The sequence below is a fragment of the Notolepis coatsorum genome, assembly GCF_963971535.1.
Source record: "Notolepis coatsorum genome assembly, chromosome: 4".
NCBI lineage: Eukaryota > Metazoa > Chordata > Actinopteri > Aulopiformes > Paralepididae > Notolepis > Notolepis coatsorum.
The window spans coordinates 174,399,616-174,419,181 of record NC_140168.1 but is presented as its reverse complement, the minus strand read 5'-3'; the positions used below and the strand labels follow the sequence as shown (position 1 = coordinate 174,419,181).

Sequence of the window (19,566 nt, the reverse complement as noted above, 5' to 3'; positions counted from 1 at the left end):
CTGATCTCGGACAACGACGAGAAGGCCTACCGGGAGGAGGTTGAGGTACTGGAACGCTGGTGCCAGGACAACAGCCTGCTCCTGAACATTGGTAAAACCAAGGAGCTGATTGTGGATTATAGGAGAGGACAGCAGGAGACGCACACACCACTGATGATTAACGGGGCTACCGTGGACAGGGTGAGCAGCTTTAAGTACCTGGGGGTCCACATCTCAGAGGACCTGACATGGTCAACACACATAGACACAGTAGTAAAGAAGGCGAAACAGCGCCTCTACCACCTGAGACAGTTAAGGAAGTTCAGAGTATCGGGGAAGATACTCCAGTCCTTCTACTCAGGAGCTGTAGAGAGCATCCTGACCGGAAACATCACTGCCTGGTATGGAAACAGCATGGCACAGGACAAGAAGGCCCTACAGAGAGTGGTGCGCTCAGCCGAGCGTACCACGGGTATTGCACTACCTCCCCTGCAGGTTCTATACAACAAGAGGTGCAAATCCAGAGCCTGCAGAATAATGAAAGACCCCCACCACCCCAATAACAGCCTGTTTCAGCTGCTGAGGTCAGGCAGACGCCTGCGAACCCCAGCTACTAGGACAGAGAGGCTTAGGCTTAGCTTCTTCCCCCAGGCCATCAGAGTCCTGAACAATGAACATTGAGTACCACAGAACACTGAACTATCCACACATAAGCACACATGAGCACACACACGACACGCACGCTGTGCAAGCTCACACACTAGCAGCCACTTTAACACTTCAACATGAGCGGGCACACACTCATGCGCACACACTCACACTTATTGCCAAAAGGAAAGGCCACTTTAAATCAGTATTAGCAACAGTAACAGTGTATTGCACTACCAAAGCTACCTAGCATGTCCTATATGCTCTGTAAATAACTATGTACAGATACCGATTTTGATGTCACACCATGTTACCTGTTACCTGTTATTGCACAATTTTTTTTGTATTGGATTCTATTATATGTTGTACCCACTGTATTGCACATCGTTGCGGGCAAGACCACCCGCATTTCATTGTATACTCGTATGCCGTGACAAATAAAACTCTTGACTTGACTTGACTTATGAAATGCAGAAGGAAATTGAACAATGTTGGGTTTTCGCCGGAGATTTGCCAGCCCCTGGAATCTTCTCGGCATATTCTAACAGCGCATCGGGCCTGTCCTGGGGTTTCCTCGTCTTTTGACAGCGGATCGAGGGACGTCGCGCGGCGGCTAGCTGTCGGGCTAGGTCGCGCACAGGTAGGGCCTGCGCCACCAGGCATCAATGCTGGCATTTGTGATACTGCTCGTTGTCCCGTGAGACAACCGAGTTGTGTATTGGCGCAAGGGGCAGGATATCTGGGTAAACGTTGTCGTTTTCCCGGCCATCTTGGAGCGCGCGGCTAATGCTATGATGCTGGGTTACTGTTCCTTTGATTCCCCGCCGAGGGCTGTCTTTTTAAAAAGGTCTTCCCTCCTCTTAACCATTCATGCTGACGGTCAATCGGTGTCTACTGTTGGGAGTTTTGACGGGGGCTTGTTTACCTTTTCATGGGTGGATCGGCTGAGGCCTAGGGCTGGTGTGCTTTTTGTGAATCTATGAATTGTGTGCGGGACTGGTGTTTCTCTGGTCTGCATCCCCTTAACATTGTGTGTATGGGCTAGCCCATTCTGCAGTGTGTTGGTGGAGTTTTCGTTCATTTATTCATTTACCCCTTCATGGGTGCACACCACAGTGGAGGTTGCTGCATTCCTACTAGTGAGGCAGTGCTTCACTAGTAGTCGTTTTTTGTTGCAACCACCACTGGTGCTCCGTGCTTGTGAAGCAGGTGGCATCAGTCCTTTGCCTCTGGCATGTTGGAACGGTGCCTCGCCCGGCCGACGCCATGAGGTGAGTTGGCCCAGCAGGTGGCTGGTGGGCTGTTAAGCCTATACCGCCACGGTATAGAATTAGCAGCAACTAGTAACATTGTTCGAATTGCGTTTTTTGCTGTCAAAAATGGTGTCGGGTGGCAGGGCCAGCCGACGTCGAAACATCGCGCAAGGTTTTGACGTTATTAGCTTTGACCTAGCCGCATGCTATAACCGCAGGGAGGGCTAGGATGCTGTTAAAGCTTGTTTACAGACATCTTGGTTGGATCAGTCTCCCTTTGAGGGGGTGAGAAGTTTTTTCCCTCCTCAGGGCTCCCCTCTCCGCAGAGGGACTTTGGTCTTTCCGCAGGAGCGCGGGCGGTATTTGACCTAGGCCCCACACCGCCTCACACCGCGCAGCCAGAGGTGAGAGCAAGGCCTCGCCAGCGGCTGTGGCGAGGCCCTCAACCAGCGGCCATGTTTCCCCCGCCTGAGGTACCCTGGGCACAACGTCAACAGGTGACCGCAAGGCCGACAGCCTTGGCGGCCGAGGGATCGGCTACATTAGATGAGCACACCCTAAAAAATCGTCGCCGTCTAGCTGTGCTCTCCGGTAACCCCCCCCCCCCCCCCCAAAACCAGCGGGATAAGGGCTCTGATTTGTTTCCTTTGGTTGCGGGTCGCGTGCCTTCAATGAAGCGCAAGCGGCCCCACGTTTCGCTTCTCATGGGGACAGGGGCTGACACCCAGTTGATGGCTGAAACTGGGTCTGTCCGTGAGAATGTTGTGTTGTCAAGCGGCTCCCACGCCACACGTTCTGCGTCTGTGTTTGGTGAGCCTGGTGTTACGTCCGTCAACTACAAAGGTTGTCAGCAGGGGGGCTTGAGACCTCTTGAGGCAAACAGCGCAGGTTCCCCCGACCTCGCCTTCGCCATGCCGGGTATCACGTCAGTGCCTCCCACTCCCGGAAGACCGGCAGTGGTCTGGCAGGCGCGCGTGATTTGGGTGGTAGTAATATCACTGCAGGGCTACGGTGTGTAGGAACCCACCCTATCGGGCAGTGTGGGGGCCTCACACCTTGCATGTCCAGCTGTAGAACAGTTCCTCAGCAATCCATGCTGGCGAGGTGTTCAGTGGGGGAGCTTTTGTCACCCAGTGTGATGTCAGCTTCGCCCGTATCAAACCGGCCCTTTCTGTCGGGGTCCCCCCTTGGGTGCGATTGCCTCGTTGGTAGTGTTGGGGTGCGGTATCCCAGCTCCACGAGACGCCCTGCTCGCGCGGTTGGCGAGTCCAGGGTTGGCAACGCACAGCGGGTGGGACCGGGCCGCCTATCTACGGTTTCTGGCAGACCAGCGCCAAGTGGCGGCGGGTGCGCTTGGGATTATCATCACATATGGCTACAGCAGTGCCATATGTCGAGGTGGATGGAGAGAACGCTGAGGCGGGGACTTGTGTTTACACAACCCCACCCGTTTTCAGGTTTGGTACAGACCCTATTGTCAGGGTCACCAGCAGTGACAGCTCTGGCCAATGAGATCCAATCTCTGTGGGCGAAGCAAGCCATTGTTGTGGTCCCAAAGGCGGACGCGATGCGTGGCGTTTCCCCCCGGTATTCTCTGGTGCCCGAGAAATCGGGAGGGGGGGTGTCAGACCCATGCTGGACCTGTCCCATGGAAGGTTCAGCATTTTGACCATATCCCATCTGTTGAACGCTGTCAGGTGGGGGCTTGGTTCTCCTCCATAGACCTGTAGGATGCATATTCTCATCCCGATCTTCCATCCTAGGGCTTACCTACGCTTCCTTTGCAGGGTTTAGCGTATGAGTACCAGAGGCTGTCGTTCGGCTATTCTCTGGCTCCCCGCATCTTCACCAAGTGCGTGGAGATCGCACTGGGGCCTCTGCGTCGTCGGGGGTTACGAAGTGTATTCTGCCCTGGACGACGTTCTGGTCCTTGGCCGGTCAGGGTAGATCGTCAGGTCTCATACCAGGCAGGTGGTGGAATTCCTCACCAGCCTGGGTTTTGCTGTAGACTGGAAGTAGAGTACTCCTCTTCCCAGTCAACGGGTGGAGTTCTTGGGCTTATTCTAAGCTCAAGGTCTATATGGGCATCCCTCTCAGAGCGGCGGCGAGTGGGTGTTCTCGGCACGCTCGGGAGGTTCCGTCCTAGGACGGTTACGGCGCTGTCCGTGATGCGCCTGCTCGGTATGATGGCATCTGCTCACTCTGTGGTCCCTCTTGGCCTCCTCTTTGTGAGGAGGATACAGAGGTGGTTTTCCAGTATGGAAATAGACCCGGTGAGAGGCAAGTGGAAGCGGCTAAGGTTCCCATGTCAGTACTGGGGGACCTCGCCCTCTGGGGAGGGCCTGGTCCCCATGGGCAGCAGGCTGTCACACGTCACAGTCTTCACCGACGCCTCCCTCACTGCGGGGGGACGTGTCGGGCCAACACAGTAGGGGGCAGCTGGCAAGACCATGCTGCCCCGGTCTGCGCTACATTCAATGTGTTGGAATTGAAGGCAGTCCTTCTGGTCCTCAAACGGTGTTTTGATCAGGACAACACGACGCCAGCATTGTATATCGACAGACAGGGAGGAGTACTCTCCCCCTGTCTGCACCGGGCGGCGGTCGAGCTGGCAATGGGCGTTTCTCCATCTGCGCAGCCTGAGGGCTCTCCACATCCCCGGCAGGGTGAATGTGGGTGCAGGTGTGATGTCGCGGGGCGGTCCTCACCCTGACGAGTGGGGATTACGTCCAGACATAGTCGGGCAGGTCTGGGACAGATTCCGTGGCCGTCCGGGATTCTGTACGCTTTTCCCCCCCTTACACCTGATTAGGGATGGGTATCGTTAGGATTTTATCGATACTACTACTCTTATCGATACTGCTTAACGGTTCGGTACTTTATCGATACTCTTATCGGTTCTTTTTGGTTCTTTTTTTGCAAGAAAAAAAGACAATTAATTAAGAACAGAATCAACATTGCTTTATTATTTATAAATACAACTTTATAAATAAGTATTATAAATAAATATAATTTCTTCAGCAACAGCAGCAGCAATGTTCTTTTATATAACTTTATAAATAAATATAATAAATTAATATAATTTCTTCAGCAACAGCAGCAACAATGTTTTAAATGTGTCTGACTCTGAATTATAGACTTTTTATAATAAACAACAAATGCAAAAGGCTAACAGAACTGTGACACTCGTTCACCCTATCCTCTGTCATCCTTCCTCTAGCTGCTAGGGAGAAAGGACTTTGGGTGGTGGAGGGAGGTAGAGAGAGGATGTGTGGTGGCCCTGGGCTCACTGGGCTGGGACATAGTGGCTGACGCCTCAGCTTGACGATCTATAAAAAGTTTAGATTGTAGTATTTGTAGCTAAACAATTGTTTTGTTTATTAGCCTATTTGTAATAATTCGTTATTAGCCTAGGCAACTCCGTATCTTGGCTTACGGTTACGGCTGCAGTGGATGCAGATGGAACACTGCGCGCAAGGCAGTCGAATACGCGCATTTCTGCACACTAATATCATGTTTTGCCAACAGATGTTTTGATAAATTGATTTGCTCGTATTGCCACCCTTACTGGCAAATGTTTTGTTGCACTTGTGGCAACGTGCATTGTCGGCATTGACCCTTGTAAAGTATATCCATACTTTAGAACGCTTCGCTCTATCCGCCATGATCACGACTCAGTGCATGCAGAGCTGCTGTCTGTGTGCCGCGCGCTATAGCACGGGGCGTCGGGGGCGCTTTCATTAAGGAGTACCCGTATGTAGTACCCGTATGTCTATGTGTAGCACTAGCGAGCGACTCGCGAGGAGTGTGTGTAATAATTGACTCGCTGGCTGCGGCTCGCTTCTCGTGCAGAGACAGAGAGGATCGTTCGCAACTTTTAAATAATAATAATAATAATAATAATTTCTCTAGAGTATCGATAGCAGTACCGAGGACGTCAGAGCTTATAAATACTCCGGTATTTTCTAATATAGTACCGGTTCCCGTTTAAAACCGGGGTCCGGGGGGCATCCCTACACCTGATAGCTCAGCTGTTGGGGCGGGTATGTCGGGAGCGCAGGACTTATAGTATTCATATAACTAGGTTATAGGATAACCTTTCATTCAGAGTTTATAAGAGAGAGTGTCATAAACACAGATCAGAATGTTAATTACTTCTACATGTACAGTATAAACATGGTTCAGAATGTCAATAACTTAAATACTTAGCTAAAGTAGCTGATTGATTGATTGAAAACTTTATTAACAGATTGCAGAATGGGTACAGTACAGCTCAATACATACAATTGTTAAGGGGATGCAGACCAGAGAAAGACTTTTGTCTTGTTTACATCAGGGTCCCCCATTTTCAATTAATCGTAACATATATGACATACATGACATACAGATAGACAGTACTGCTACATCTATACATTTATGACATACCAGATTTGCAAATACAGTACTGTTTGTGATACGAAAAGAGTCCAGAAAAAAAGAGTATATACATTTGACGTAGAAACTGTACATTGGAGGAGGTTGGGTAGGTGGGGGGGGGGTTACTGTACATTGGAGGTGGTTGGGGGGGGGGGGGGGGTTGGGTAGGAGGAGTGGGTGGGTGACATTGTACTACTGTACAAGCAAAACTGTACATTGGAATATTGACAAGACCATACTTGGTAATTTTTACTGTACATTGGAGGGGGTTGTGTTAGGACATTTACAGGGGCCAGTTTCGAATTGCAGTCTCCCGTAGGTGTTTTTTGAGAGTGTTTTTGAAAGTGGGTAGTGATTCACATTCCTTTACATCTTTGGGTAGGGCGTTCCACATTGATGTGGCATAATTGCGAAACGTGTTTAGTCCCTTGTTTGAGCCGAATCTGGGTTTAACATGAATTGTGGAGCTCCCTCTGGTGTTGTGATCGTGGTATTCACTGACCTTTGGGAAGTATTTTGACATGTACATGGGTACCTTGGTCGTGTAGTGTATCTTGTAGACCAGGCCCATTGCAAGTTGCTGTACTCTGTCGTCTACTCTAAGCCATCCTAGGTTGTCAAAGTGGGCAGGGGTGAGGTGGGTTCTAGGAGTAAGGTCAAGCAGTAGTCTGACCAGTTTGTTTTGAGATGTTTGTAATTTTGTTTTTAGCGCCTTTGAGGTGCTTTGGTACCATGAGGTGCAAGCATAGTCGTAGTACCCTTGAATGAGTGCTCCTGCCAGAGTCTTCAGGGTATTCTTGTTTACCAGTGAGGAGATCCGGTACAAGAATCGAGTTCGTTGGTTGACTTTTTTTATTACATTGGATGCCATTTTGTCACAGGAAAGATTTGCCTCTAGGATGGAACCCATGTAGGTAATATCTTCTTTCCTTGTGACTATTGTCACCCACTGTAACTGAGAAGCCGTCGGTCTTGCTGAGTTTGTTATTTGAACCGAAGAGAATGGACTCTGTTTTGCCCATGTGTAATGATAGTTTGTTATCAGCGAGCCATATGCAGATTTTGCCTAGTTCTGAGCTGAGGGTTTTTTCAACCTGTAACTTGTTCTTGTCAGAGACCAGCAGGGCTGAGTCGTCCGCAAACAGGAACAAGTTGCAGTCACAAGCTGACGACATGTCATTTGCATAAATTAGGAACAGTAGCGGACCTAGTATGCTTCCTTGTGGAACACCACAGCTTACACGGTACAGAATGTCAATAACTTTAATACTTAGCTACTCAGTAGGGGAGAGTGATTTGTGCCAAGGGGCAAGTAGTGTCACCCCTGTTATCTAGAAAACCATAGAAGAAGTTGGTCATGTGACAACATATTTTTGAAGAGGCATCCATTTCACTCAACCTGCAAAGAAGGGAGACACATGGCTTGAGCGTTAAACACATTTAAGTTTAAAAAAAAATATTTGCCCTCCAAAGTAAAATTTGTATGATCAAGGTTTTTTTATTGCTGTGTTTGAACAATTATAGACAACTTTGAAAACAGTTCACACATGTTTTAGTGCTTTAGTAAGCTACACCCTGAGTCTATACAGTTAGCATGATGCTAGCTCAAAACAGCTGGGGGATGAATTTTTTTCAAAATTGTAGGCTTGGGGTGATTTGTGCCAAAGTGCATGGGTTAAGTTGTGCCAGATGTTTTGTTTGTTAAGTTGCCCCAACTTATAATTATTAACTATATATATTACTTTATTGTATTTTATTGTTATTGTACATTGTATTCTTACTAGGGATGCTCGATATTGGCTTTTTTACCGATACCGATATTCCGATATTGTCCAACTCTTAATTTCCGATACCGATATCAACCGATACCGATATATGCAGGGTTCCCCCCCCCCCAAAAAACGGAATAATTTCAGGTAACTAATAATTTCACTGGATATATATAACAAATATTGTTATTGTTTTTTTTTTTTTTTTTTTTTTACGATACCGATATTTTCCGATATCACATTTTACTGCCGATATCGGCCGATAATATCGGACATTCTTACATTTGATCACTAAAACGATGTGATATTCTTAATTTTAGACCAAAATCCATCATGCCACGCAGATACAAACGGAAGACAGACAGGGTTTCAACTCCTCTTGAGAAGTTGGAAAGAGCAGTGAAAGAGGTGCAACAGGGGAAGATATGTCAGATTGGAAAGGAGATGAAGATCTGCAGGATGCTTTTACCGCTTTTGAGATTAAAATTATCTGTTTTACTTAAAATTATCAATAGCACAATTTACCCCAGTGTATTCTCTCTAATGTCACAACTTACCCCGCACCGGGGGCAAGTTGTGCCACAAAACCAATTTTTTATAAACACGGTTCAGAATGTCAGTAACTTAAATACTTAGCTAATGTAGCTACAGTATAAACACGGTTCAGAATGTCAATAACTTAAATACTTAGCTAAAGTAGCTACAGTATAAACACGGTTCAGAATGTCAATAACTTAAATACTTAGCTAAAGTAGCTACAGTATAAACACGGTTCAGAATGTCAATAACTTAAATACTTAGCTAAAGTAGCTACAGTATAAACACGGTTCAGAATGTCAGTAACTTAAATACTTAGCTAAAGTAGCTACAGTATAAACACGGTTCAGAATGTCAATAACTTAAATACTTAGCTAAAGTAGCTACAGTATAAACACGGTTCAGAATGTCAATGACTTAAATACTTAGCTAAAGTAGCTACAGTATAAACACGGTTCAGAATGTCAGTAACTTCAATACTTAGCTAATGTAGCTACAGTATAAACACGGTTCAGAATGTCAATAACTTAAATACTTAGCTAAAGTAGCTACAGTATAAACACGGTTCAGAATGTCAATAACTTAAATACTTAGCTAAAGTAGCTACAGTATAAACACGGTTCAGAATGTCAATAACTTAAATACTTAGCTAAAGTAGCTACAGTATAAACACGGTTCAGAATGTCAATAACTTAAATACTTAGCTAAAGTAGCTACAGTATAAACACGGTTCAGAATGTCAATAACTTAAATACTTAGCTAAAGTAGCTACAGTATAAACACGGTTCAGAATGTCAATAACTTAAATACTTAGCTAAAGTAGCTACAGTATAAACACGGTTCAGAATGTCAGTAACTTAAATACTTAGCTAAAGTAGCTACAGTATAAACACGGTTCAGAATGTCAATGACTTAAATACTTAGCTAAAGTAGCTACAGTATAAACACGGTTCAGAATGTCAATAACTTAAATACTTAGCTAAAGTAGCTACAGTATAAACACGGTTCAGAATGTCAGTAACTTCAATACTTAGCTAAAGTAGCTACAGTATAAACACGGTTCAGAATGTCAGTAACTTCAATACTTAGCTAAAGTAGCTACAGTATAAACACGGTTCAGAATGTCAGTAACTTCAATACTTAGCTAAAGTAGCTACAGTATAAACACGGTTCAGAATGTCAGTAACTTCAATACTTAGCTAAAGTAGCTACAGTATAAACACGGCTCAGAATGTCAGTAACTTAAATACTTAGCTAAAGTAGCTACAGTATAAACACGGCTCAGAATGTCAGTAACTTAAATACTTAGCTAAAGTAGCTACAGTATAAACACGGCTCAGAATGTCAGTAACTTAAATACTTAGCTAAAGTAGCTACAGTATAAACACGGTTCAGAATGTCAGTAACTTAAATACTTAGCATGCAATCAAAGTGGCCGCACCACAAAGATAAGTTACAACATAACTTTTAACAACTGTGGGAGGAAACCAGAGTACCCGGACGAAACCCACATGAACACAGGGAGAACATGCAAACTCCACACAGAAAGGCCCCCTGCTGGGGTTCGAACCCAGGACCTTTTTGCTGTGAGGCAGCGGTGCTAACTACTGTGCCACCGTGCCGCCCTAGTTTGAGTTTTGAGATTTCTGTGAAAAGCGTTTGACTAATTTACTCCCTTTGCGGTCTCCATTCTTCAGGATGTACTCCTACCAGCCCCGCGTGGCTCCGCCCCCTCCCCCCCTGTCCCGGGCCGTCATCCCCTCCAAGCGGCCCAGAGTCAGTCTGAGTGGAGGAGGAAGTCGACGCACCAAGACCAGCTTCTCCTCCTCCAAGAGCAGCCAGAGAACCTCACGCACGAGTGAGTGACGCACACACTATGCTGCACAGAAATAATATCATACAGACACTGCTTGCACATGCTATATCTACTAACCAACATATTCATTTAAAGCAGCTACTAGGAGGACTTTGACATCAATATCTCGTCATAAATTCATTGTCCATACCTAGGCGGGATTACTGCAGAAACATGACACCGAAATACAATTAGTGTGACTGCGACAAGTCCTTCCATATCCTTTATTTTCAATTGATATTGTGTGTGTAACCACAATACAAATCTATACATGGGAATGCATGTAAGACATATTCCTGACTGTCTTACCTTTACATAAATCTACAGTATCTAAGGAAATTGTCCACTCTTTTGATTTCATTATCTTCTGATGGCCCTGACCTTCTGACCTTTACACAAGGAAACTGTTCCACCTTACATGCTGATGTCCCCGGCTGTCTAGTCTTATATTAAAGCCAGGGCTTGACATTAACACCCGCCACCCGCCAAATGTGGGTAGAATGCGGGTGACTTTTTTTCTATGGAAAAAAAAAATTGTAGTCTACAAAAGGCATCGGCAATAATTAAGTCAATCCAGGTGATACTACATAATACTACAACTCCCACAAGGACTGGGTGCGCACAGTGTGCTCATTCCATTTCAGTGGGCCCATCCACGTCGTGTTGCTTCCGTGTGTGACAGCTGACAGCTCAACTGGTTAGTGCGACCGACTCATCCATGGTTTACTTTACAGACAGTTAGCTAACGTTACAATGTGGTGGAATATTGTGAAAAGACCTGGTGAACCAAACCATCGACAAACAGAAAAGAGAATGAGACCGAGACCTATTTGTGGATGTGCGAGTAAGTATTAACAAACTAGCATGTATTATGTAACGTGTATTATTAAACTAATATTACGGTGGTTGTTAGCTAGCTAGCCACATTAATTTAAGCATAAGGGCTCGAGACTAACACCGTCCTGGCCACCCTCTCAGTCAAGATAGCACTCGTAAATATATGCTGCACATTATCACTGCGCGGTCTCTGAGTTAGCTCTCAGCACCATGGACAGCTGCCCCAGATGCCTCTCTTTCTTGGTTAAAAGCTGCTATATAATTGCAGTCTTATTACCATTCAGATCAAACATGGCTTGTTTCCTAGCCATTCTATTCTACCGTGTTCTATTCTTCTGTGTTCTGTTCTTCCATTGAATTCCATATGTTCTCTCTGATGTCCTCTCTCTCTCTGTCTCTCTCCCTCTCTCTCTCTCTCTCTCTCTCTCTCTCTCTCTCACACACACACACACACACACTGAATAGAGGACTAGACATCAAAGCAAATATTGTTAACAATATATCACAGTGCTCTACAATTTAATTTAAGTTTGTACTTAGTTTTTGTAATTACATACTCATTGTTACACAGTGTACTTACCGCATTACACTTCCTTAACATTAACAATAACCCTAACTATATTCCTAATCCTAACCCTGACCTTATTCCTAGGTATTGAGTCAATTCAATGCAGTAAATACATTGCAACAATGACTAAGTACAATACTTGTTATACTGTCATTACACAAATAGCTACAAAGGAACAGATAATGTAAAGAGTGACTGTCTGGGTGGGTGGGATGTTTGGGTGGGGACAGATGTTATTGGATTAGATGTTATTTTATCACACTGACTGGGTGGGGGCACGAGTGTGGGGCTTTTTGGCTGGTGAAAATGCTGAGTGGCTAGTGACTTTGGAAAACCAAGCCAAAGCCAAAAAGTTTATCTCAAGCCCTGGTTAAAGCCTTTAAGGACCTAAGCAAACTGTTCCACCTTACATACTGATGTCCCCGACTGTCTTAGTCTTATAATAAATCGTAGTCTTATATTAAAGGACCGAAGGAAACTGTTCCACCTTACATGCTGATGTCCCTGGCTGTCCTCCACTTCCCTCCCCAGTGAAGATAGATGACCTGCAGACCATTAAGAGGGAGCTGACTCAAATAAAACACAAGGTGGACTATCTGCTGGAGACCCTGGAGCGCATGGAGAAGGACCACAGCAAGAAGTCAGGTAGGACTGGTACACAGGGAGGAGAGCCACAGAGGTCAGGTAGGACTGGTACACAGGGAGGAGAACCACAGAGGCCAGGTAGGACTGGTACACAGGAAGTCAGGTAGGACTGGTACACAGGGAGGAGAGCCACAGAGGTCAGGTAGGACTGGTACACAGGGAGGAGAACCACAGAGGCCAGGTAGGACTGGTACACAGGGAGGAGAACCACAGAGGTCAGGTAGGACTGGTACACAGGGAGGAGAACCACAGAGGTCAGGTAGGACTGGTACACAGGGAGGAGAACCACAGAGGCCAGGTAGGACTGGTACACAGGAAGGAGAGCCACAGAGGTCAGGTAGGACTGGTACACAGAGAGAACCACAGAAGTCAGGTAGGACTGGTACACAGGGAGGAGAACCACAGAGGTCAGGTAGGACTGGTACACAGGGAGGAGAACCACAGAGGTCGGGTAGGACTGGTACACAGGGAGGAGAACCACAGAGGTCAGGTAGGACTGGTACACAGGGAGGAGAACCACAGAGGTCAGGTAGGACTGGTACACAGGGAGGAGAACCACAGAGGTCAGGTAGGACTGGTACACAGGGAGGAGAACCACAGAGGTCAGGTAGGACTGGTACACAGGGAGGAGAACCACAGAGGTCAGGTAGGACTGGTACACAGGGAGGAGAACCACAGAGGTCAGGTAGGACTGGTACACAGGGAAAAGAACCACAGAAGTCAGGTAGGACTGGTACACAGGGAGGAGAACCACAGAGGTCAGGTAGGACTGGTACACAGGAAGTCAGGTAGGACTGGTACACAGGGAGGAGAACCACAGAAGTCAGGTAGGACTGGTACACAGGAAGTCAGGTAGGACTGGTACACAGGGAGGAGAACCACATAAGTCAGGTAGGACTGGTACACAGGAAGGAGAACCACAGAGGCCAGGTAGGACTGGTACACAGGAAGGAGAGCCACAGAGGTCAGGTAGGATTGGTACACAGGGAGGAGAACCACAGAGGCCAGGTAGGACTGGTACACAGGGAGGAGAACCACAGAAGTCAGATAGGACTGGTACACAGGAAGGAGAACCACAGAGGCCAGGTAGGACTGGTACACAGGGAGGAGAACCACAGAGGCCAGGTAGGACTGGTACACAGGGAGGAGAACCACAGAGGTCAGGCAGGACTGGTACACAGGGAGGAGAGCCACAGAGGCCAGGTAGGACTGGTACACAGGGAGGAGAGCCACAGAGGTCAGGTAGGACTGGTACACAGGAAGTCAGGTAGGACTGGTACACAGGGAGGAAGTCAGTAATAAGTCACAATAACCCCAAGGAGATCGAGACGACACCCCGCCATAGTCCTAACAGACCTTGACTACGCGGACGACATCAGCCTGCTCTCTGACCAGGTGGAGCAGGCACAGGAACTCCTGTGCAGAGTGGAGACGGAGTGCGCCAAGGTTGGCCTTAGGCTAAATGCCAAGAAAACCGAGGTCATAATGTATAACATCCTCCCGGATCATCCACCTCTAAGGACAACAGGAGGCTCTGCTCTAAAGGAAGTCAGTGATTTCAAGTACCTGGGCTCGTGGGTCAACTCGTCCGAGCAAGACCTTAAAGTGAGGAAGGCGCTTGCGTGGAGGGCTCTGAACGGCATGACCAGTGTGTGGAAATCCAACCTCCCCCGTCAAATCAAGCTCAACTTCTTTCATGCAACAGTTGAGTCTGTCCTTTTGTATGGCAGTGAATGCTGGACCTTGAAGCCCACCCTGCAGAAGTCCTTGGATGGGTGCTACACCAGAATGATGCGCGTGTTGCTCAACATCAACAGGGATGAGCATGTCACTAATGCAATCTTGTATGGGGGGGTGCTAAAGGTGAGCGATAAAGTGGCAGTCAGGAGAATGAGGCTGGCAGGTCACTGCCAGAGACACCATGAGATGCCAACCAGCAAACTTGTGCTGTGGGAACCAACACACGGGCATCGATCACGAGGACGTCCCACATTAACCTACGTGGACGTACTCAGGAGAGATGCGGGAACAGAAAGCACCGGCGAGCTAGCCAGATGCATGGAGGATCGGGATGACTGGAAGCACTGATGGAGGGCCCGTCCGAGGACGACCTAGATAGACTGGTACACAGGGAGGAGAACCACAGAGGTCAGGTAGGACTGGTACACAGGGAGGAGAACCACAGAGGTCAGGTAGGACTGGTACACAGGGAGGAGAACCACAGAGGTCAGGTAGGACTGGTACACAGGGAGGAGAACCACAGAGGTCAGGTAGGACTGGTACACAGGGAGGAGAACCACAGAGGTCAGGTAGGACTGGTACACAGGAAGTCAGGTAGGACTGGTACACAGGGAGGAGAACCACAGAGGCCAGGTAGGACTGGTACACAGGAAGTCAGGTAGGACTGGTACACAGGGAGGAGAACCACAGAAGTCAGGTAGGACTGGTACACAGGGAGGAGAACCACAGAAGTCAGGTAGGACTGGTACACAGGAAGGAGAACCACAGAGGCCAGGTAGGACTGGTACACAGGGAGGAGAGCCACAGAGGCCAGGTAGGACTGGTACACAGGAAGGAGAACCACAGAGGCCAGGTAGGACTGGTACACAGGAAGGAGAACCACAGAGGCCAGGTAGGACTGGTACACAGGGAGGAGAACCACAGAGGTCAGGTAGGACTGGTACACAGGGAGGAGAGCCACAGAGGCCAGGTAGGACTGGTACACAGGAAGGAGAACCACAGAGGCCAGGTAGGACTGGTACACAGGAAGGAGAACCACAGAGGCCAGGTAGGACTGGTACACAGGGAGGAGAACCACAGAGGTCAGGTAGGACTGGTACACAGGGAGGAGAGCCACAGAGGCCAGGTAGGACTGGTACACAGGGAGGAGAACCACAGAAGTCAGATAGGACTGGTACACAGGAAGGAAGTCCGTAAGAAGTCTGCATCCCCTTAACAATTGTGTGTATTGAGCTGTACTGTATTATACCCATTCTGCAATCTGTAAATAAAATGTTCAATCAATCAATAGGACTGGTACACAGGGAGGAAGTCAGTAATAAGTCAGGTAGGACTGGTACACAGGGAGGAAGTCAGTAATAAGTCAGGTAGGACTGGTACACAGGGAGGAAGTCAGTAATAAGTCAGGTAGGACTGGTACACAGGGAGGAAGTCAGTAATAAGTCAGGTAGGACTGGTACACAGGAGGAAGTCAGTAATAAGTCAGGTAGGACTGGTACACAGGGAGGAAGTCAGTAATAAGTCAGGTAGGACTGGTACACAGGGAGGAAGTCAGTAATAAGTCAGGCAGGACTGGTACACAGGGAGGAGAACCACAGAGGTCAGGCAGGACTGGTACACAGGGAGGAGAGCCACAGAGGTCAGGTAGGACTGGTACACAGGGAGGAGAGCCACAGAGGTCAGGTAGGACTGGTACACAGGGAGGAAGTCGGTAAGAAGTCAGGTAGGACTGGTACACAGGGAGGAAGTCAGTAAGAAGTCAGGTAGGACCTTTTTAAATGTCTTAGTTCTACGTTCAGCTGTGAATTGATTTCCCTGTTTTATGTTGCTTTGTGGACCCCAAGAAGATTAGCTGCCACCATTGTGGTACATGTAGCAACATTGTGGCTTATGATGGGACATTAGAGCAGTTGTCTGGTTATCTGATGGTGGTTCATAGTTAGATTCCGGCTTCTCTCCCGGCAGCGTGTCAAAGTGTCCTTGAGCAAGACACAGAACCCCTGACTGCCCCCCCAAGCCCTTGTGGTTAGGATGGGTCAAATGCAGATAAATAATTTCCCCTCAATTACTAATTATTATTATTATTATTATTACTAATCTAGAGAAAACAATGTTAGTTTCAAGAATAATAATAACACTAAGTATCTATTACAGTAATATCAAAGTGTAACTGATGACATTCAGTAGCTCTTTTCTCTCTTGTCCTCCCACATATCTTCTCGTTTCCTCTTTTCTTCCCCTCCATCCATCCATCCATCCATCCAGACGTGAAGAGCAGTAAGCCAGAGCCAGGCGAGGTGTCCCCCCTCCACTCCTCCACCTCCAGCAAGAAGGAGGACAGTCTGAAGAGGGACAGAGAGAGGGAGAGCCAGGAGCTGAACGACTCCGAGGAGGAGGGTGACCTTCTGGAGGAGGAGGAGGAGGTGAGATGGGAACACTAAGGAGAGGAGGTGGAGGCAGGGAGGGAAAAAGACAATGAGAGTGGCAGATGACAGGGTAGCCTTGAGAGTTGTTTTTACATCTAGTCATTTAGCCTACGCTTTTATCCAAAGCGAGTTACAAATTGTGTACAACAAGTCAGCAGGAGGGGTAGATCACTAGATATCAAAGGTTATTGATACCAAATCACAGTATGAACTTTTCTTCTAAATCCTGATCATCGCCAGGGGACTCTCTGTATTTATCAGTATATCGGAGTAGAGTCCGTGTAGACGTTCCCACCCTAGCATACACCGGTAGTCATGTATTTGACGTCAACCAGCGATGTGGCCGGTATAGCCATAGAATTATAGAATCTTTATCCATATTTCATTAGTAATGTAGTCTGATCACCCCCCCACCCCGCCTGAGATGATTTCTGACCTCGTCTGTGGTGTTCACTAGATCGCCACATAACAGCTACAAATAGGATAATAGGAGACAGCAGATGAGTCAAACAGTTAACACGTATGTAGGTTAGTTTGCCAGAAGCTCAGAGCGGGAGAGAAGAGCAACAAGAAGAAGAAGAACAACAACAGTAGTGACGGGGTGTAAATGGCGGGAAAACCTAAGAAGTGGGGGGGAGGAAAGCGATCGACAGCGAGGAGGAACGTGGATACCTACTTACTCTCACTGCCAGTAGGGGGAGACAAAGGGTCCACACTGTAGCTATAAATGCAGAAAATGCAGGAACACATTTATCAGTAACAGTAAAATATTATGAAAAAAGAAGGGCGTCTTGATTTGTGTAACTATCAAGGCAAGAAAGACCTGGAGCCCACATGTCAAAAAGACCTTAGTGGAGAATGTATGAATCTATGCCCCCCCCCCCCCGCAGGCGAAGAGCAGAGGGAGAGCGGAGGAGGAGGATGAGGAGGACGGAGAGCAGGAGGAAGGAGAGGACGACGGAGACAGCGCCAATGGAGACGAGTCCTAAACGCTCCACAACAATGGCTGTCTCATACACACACACACACACACACACACACACACACACACACACACACACACAAACAAATCGTGTAGGATTGTATTAGCTCACCAGACATGTATACAGTGATCATGTACTCATCTCTGCTGAGCTGATTGGTTTCAATACAGTGTATTGTAGATCTCTCTCTCTCTCCCTCTCTCTTTCTCTCTACTACTACTACTACTACACACACACGCACACACAGATATACGCAGACAAACACAAATATGTAAAAAGAAAAGCAAGATATGCCCTTCTGCCCTAGATTTTACCCTTCTCTAATTTTATTTTGCCTCATCTATATTTTTGTTACGTATCACATTTTGTTCTGCATAGGAAAATATTTAAGTCTAATATGTTTAGACTAAAACCTACTGTAAGTCCAGTTTAGACACTTAACCATGTGAGACGTCCATGTAATATGTTGAAAGCGTTTGCTAAGCTTGTAGCAACTGAGAAAAAGAAACCCCATATCAGTGTCAAGGGTCAGCTTCACCCCGCTTGTCCTTTGGGTCCTCAAGACTACTAGTATGTTTTAATTAACCCCACAGGGTAACATTTAAATCTTCAAATCCGGGTCCATAAGTTTAGAACCTCTGCCCTACTTGCTGAGATGTCATCAGTTGCTGTACAACTGCCTCCTCGCCAGCAGGTGGCAGTGTGATATAACTTTACCCGCAAAGCCTACAAGGACTTTGTTGGTCGAGGGTATTATTATTTATTGCACCGTTTCAGCATGGCAAATTATGATACAAGCTTGTACGAAATATCCTGCAGGGTTTGTGCAGGTGAACCTATTCTCATTGTTTTACAAACTGGGTTTGTTTTGACACCGCGTCAGAAGGTGTTATGACCTCATCTGACCTTGAATTGTGTAACGCAGTACTACTTCATTTTTGTCTGTTTCTGTTGGGTGTGATAAAAATGTATGTTTGTCATTTGATTGCACTGGTGAATTTAAATAAACATGTTTTCCAAGATGGATCCCACAACCTGTTATGTGAATCAACACGGCTGTGTTCAGGAACAATGTACAAGTTGTGTCCGCATCATGAATTAAAAGTAGGGATGCTCAATATTGGCTTTTTTACCTATACCGATATTGTCCAACTCTTAATTTCCGATACCGATACCGATATATGCAGGGCCCCCCCCCCCCCCCCCCCCAAAACGGAATAATTTCAGGTAATTAACATTACATATCTCTTGTTGTGGAATTAACACAACATCATGCATACTTTTTACAATAAATAAAATCTGAATTTGTACTTACTTGCTTGCCTGGGTAAATAAAGGTTATAGAAATGTAAAAAAAATATTGAAAACCGATACCGATATTTTCCGATATCACATTTTAATGTCAATATCGGCCGATAATATCGGACATCCCTAATTAAAAGTAAGCACATGATCAAATTAAAGGGGACATGCATTGCTATTCCTAGCACTATTTGGGCAACTTTACACAATTCCTGTGAGTCTATTGAACACATGTACGTTATTTTCTCAAAAAAATGCTTTGTTTTATATTTCTTATCAAGTACTCCAAAGCATCATTTTCCAGCCTCACGATTTCAGGCTATTTTTGGATGGGCTCCGCCCATACTAGCAGAATGCTTTGAGTGACAGCCACCCACCAAATAGTTCTGGCCATACTACTCTACTAACGCCAAAGTGAACCTAATACACAAACAAATATGGCTCAAGCATACGTTTTCGATGCAATACAATCCACAAAGGGATGACACCGAAGCAGGTACCCATGCCATACGATTTTGGGAAAACAAATGCCCAGAAGAATAAGATTGCTCTCCCAATCCGTCGAACACACACACACACGGCACTTGTACTAACGACGTTAGTTAGGA

The 19,566-nt window shown here is 46.7% G+C and overlaps 1 protein-coding gene across 7 annotated transcripts in view; it reads left to right on the top strand.

Moving 5' to 3' along the window:
- The window catches only part of LOC311227384 (heterogeneous nuclear ribonucleoprotein C), a 52,282-nt gene extending 33,604 nt beyond the window's left edge, over positions 1 to 18,678 (top strand). For all 7 annotated transcript variants that reach the window (XM_084313004.1, XM_084313006.1, XM_084313007.1 and 4 more), the window contains 4 exons: positions 10,300 to 10,460; positions 12,394 to 12,507; positions 16,513 to 16,670; positions 17,564 to 18,678. In XM_084313004.1, the coding sequence (XP_084169130.1) occupies positions 10,300 to 10,460; positions 12,394 to 12,507; positions 16,513 to 16,670; positions 17,564 to 17,662 (532 nt within the window). In that variant the 3' untranslated portion in view covers positions 17,663 to 18,678. The remainder of the gene's footprint in view (positions 1 to 10,299; positions 10,461 to 12,393; positions 12,508 to 16,512; positions 16,671 to 17,563) is intronic.
- The last annotated feature ends 888 nt before the right edge of the window (positions 18,679 to 19,566 follow it).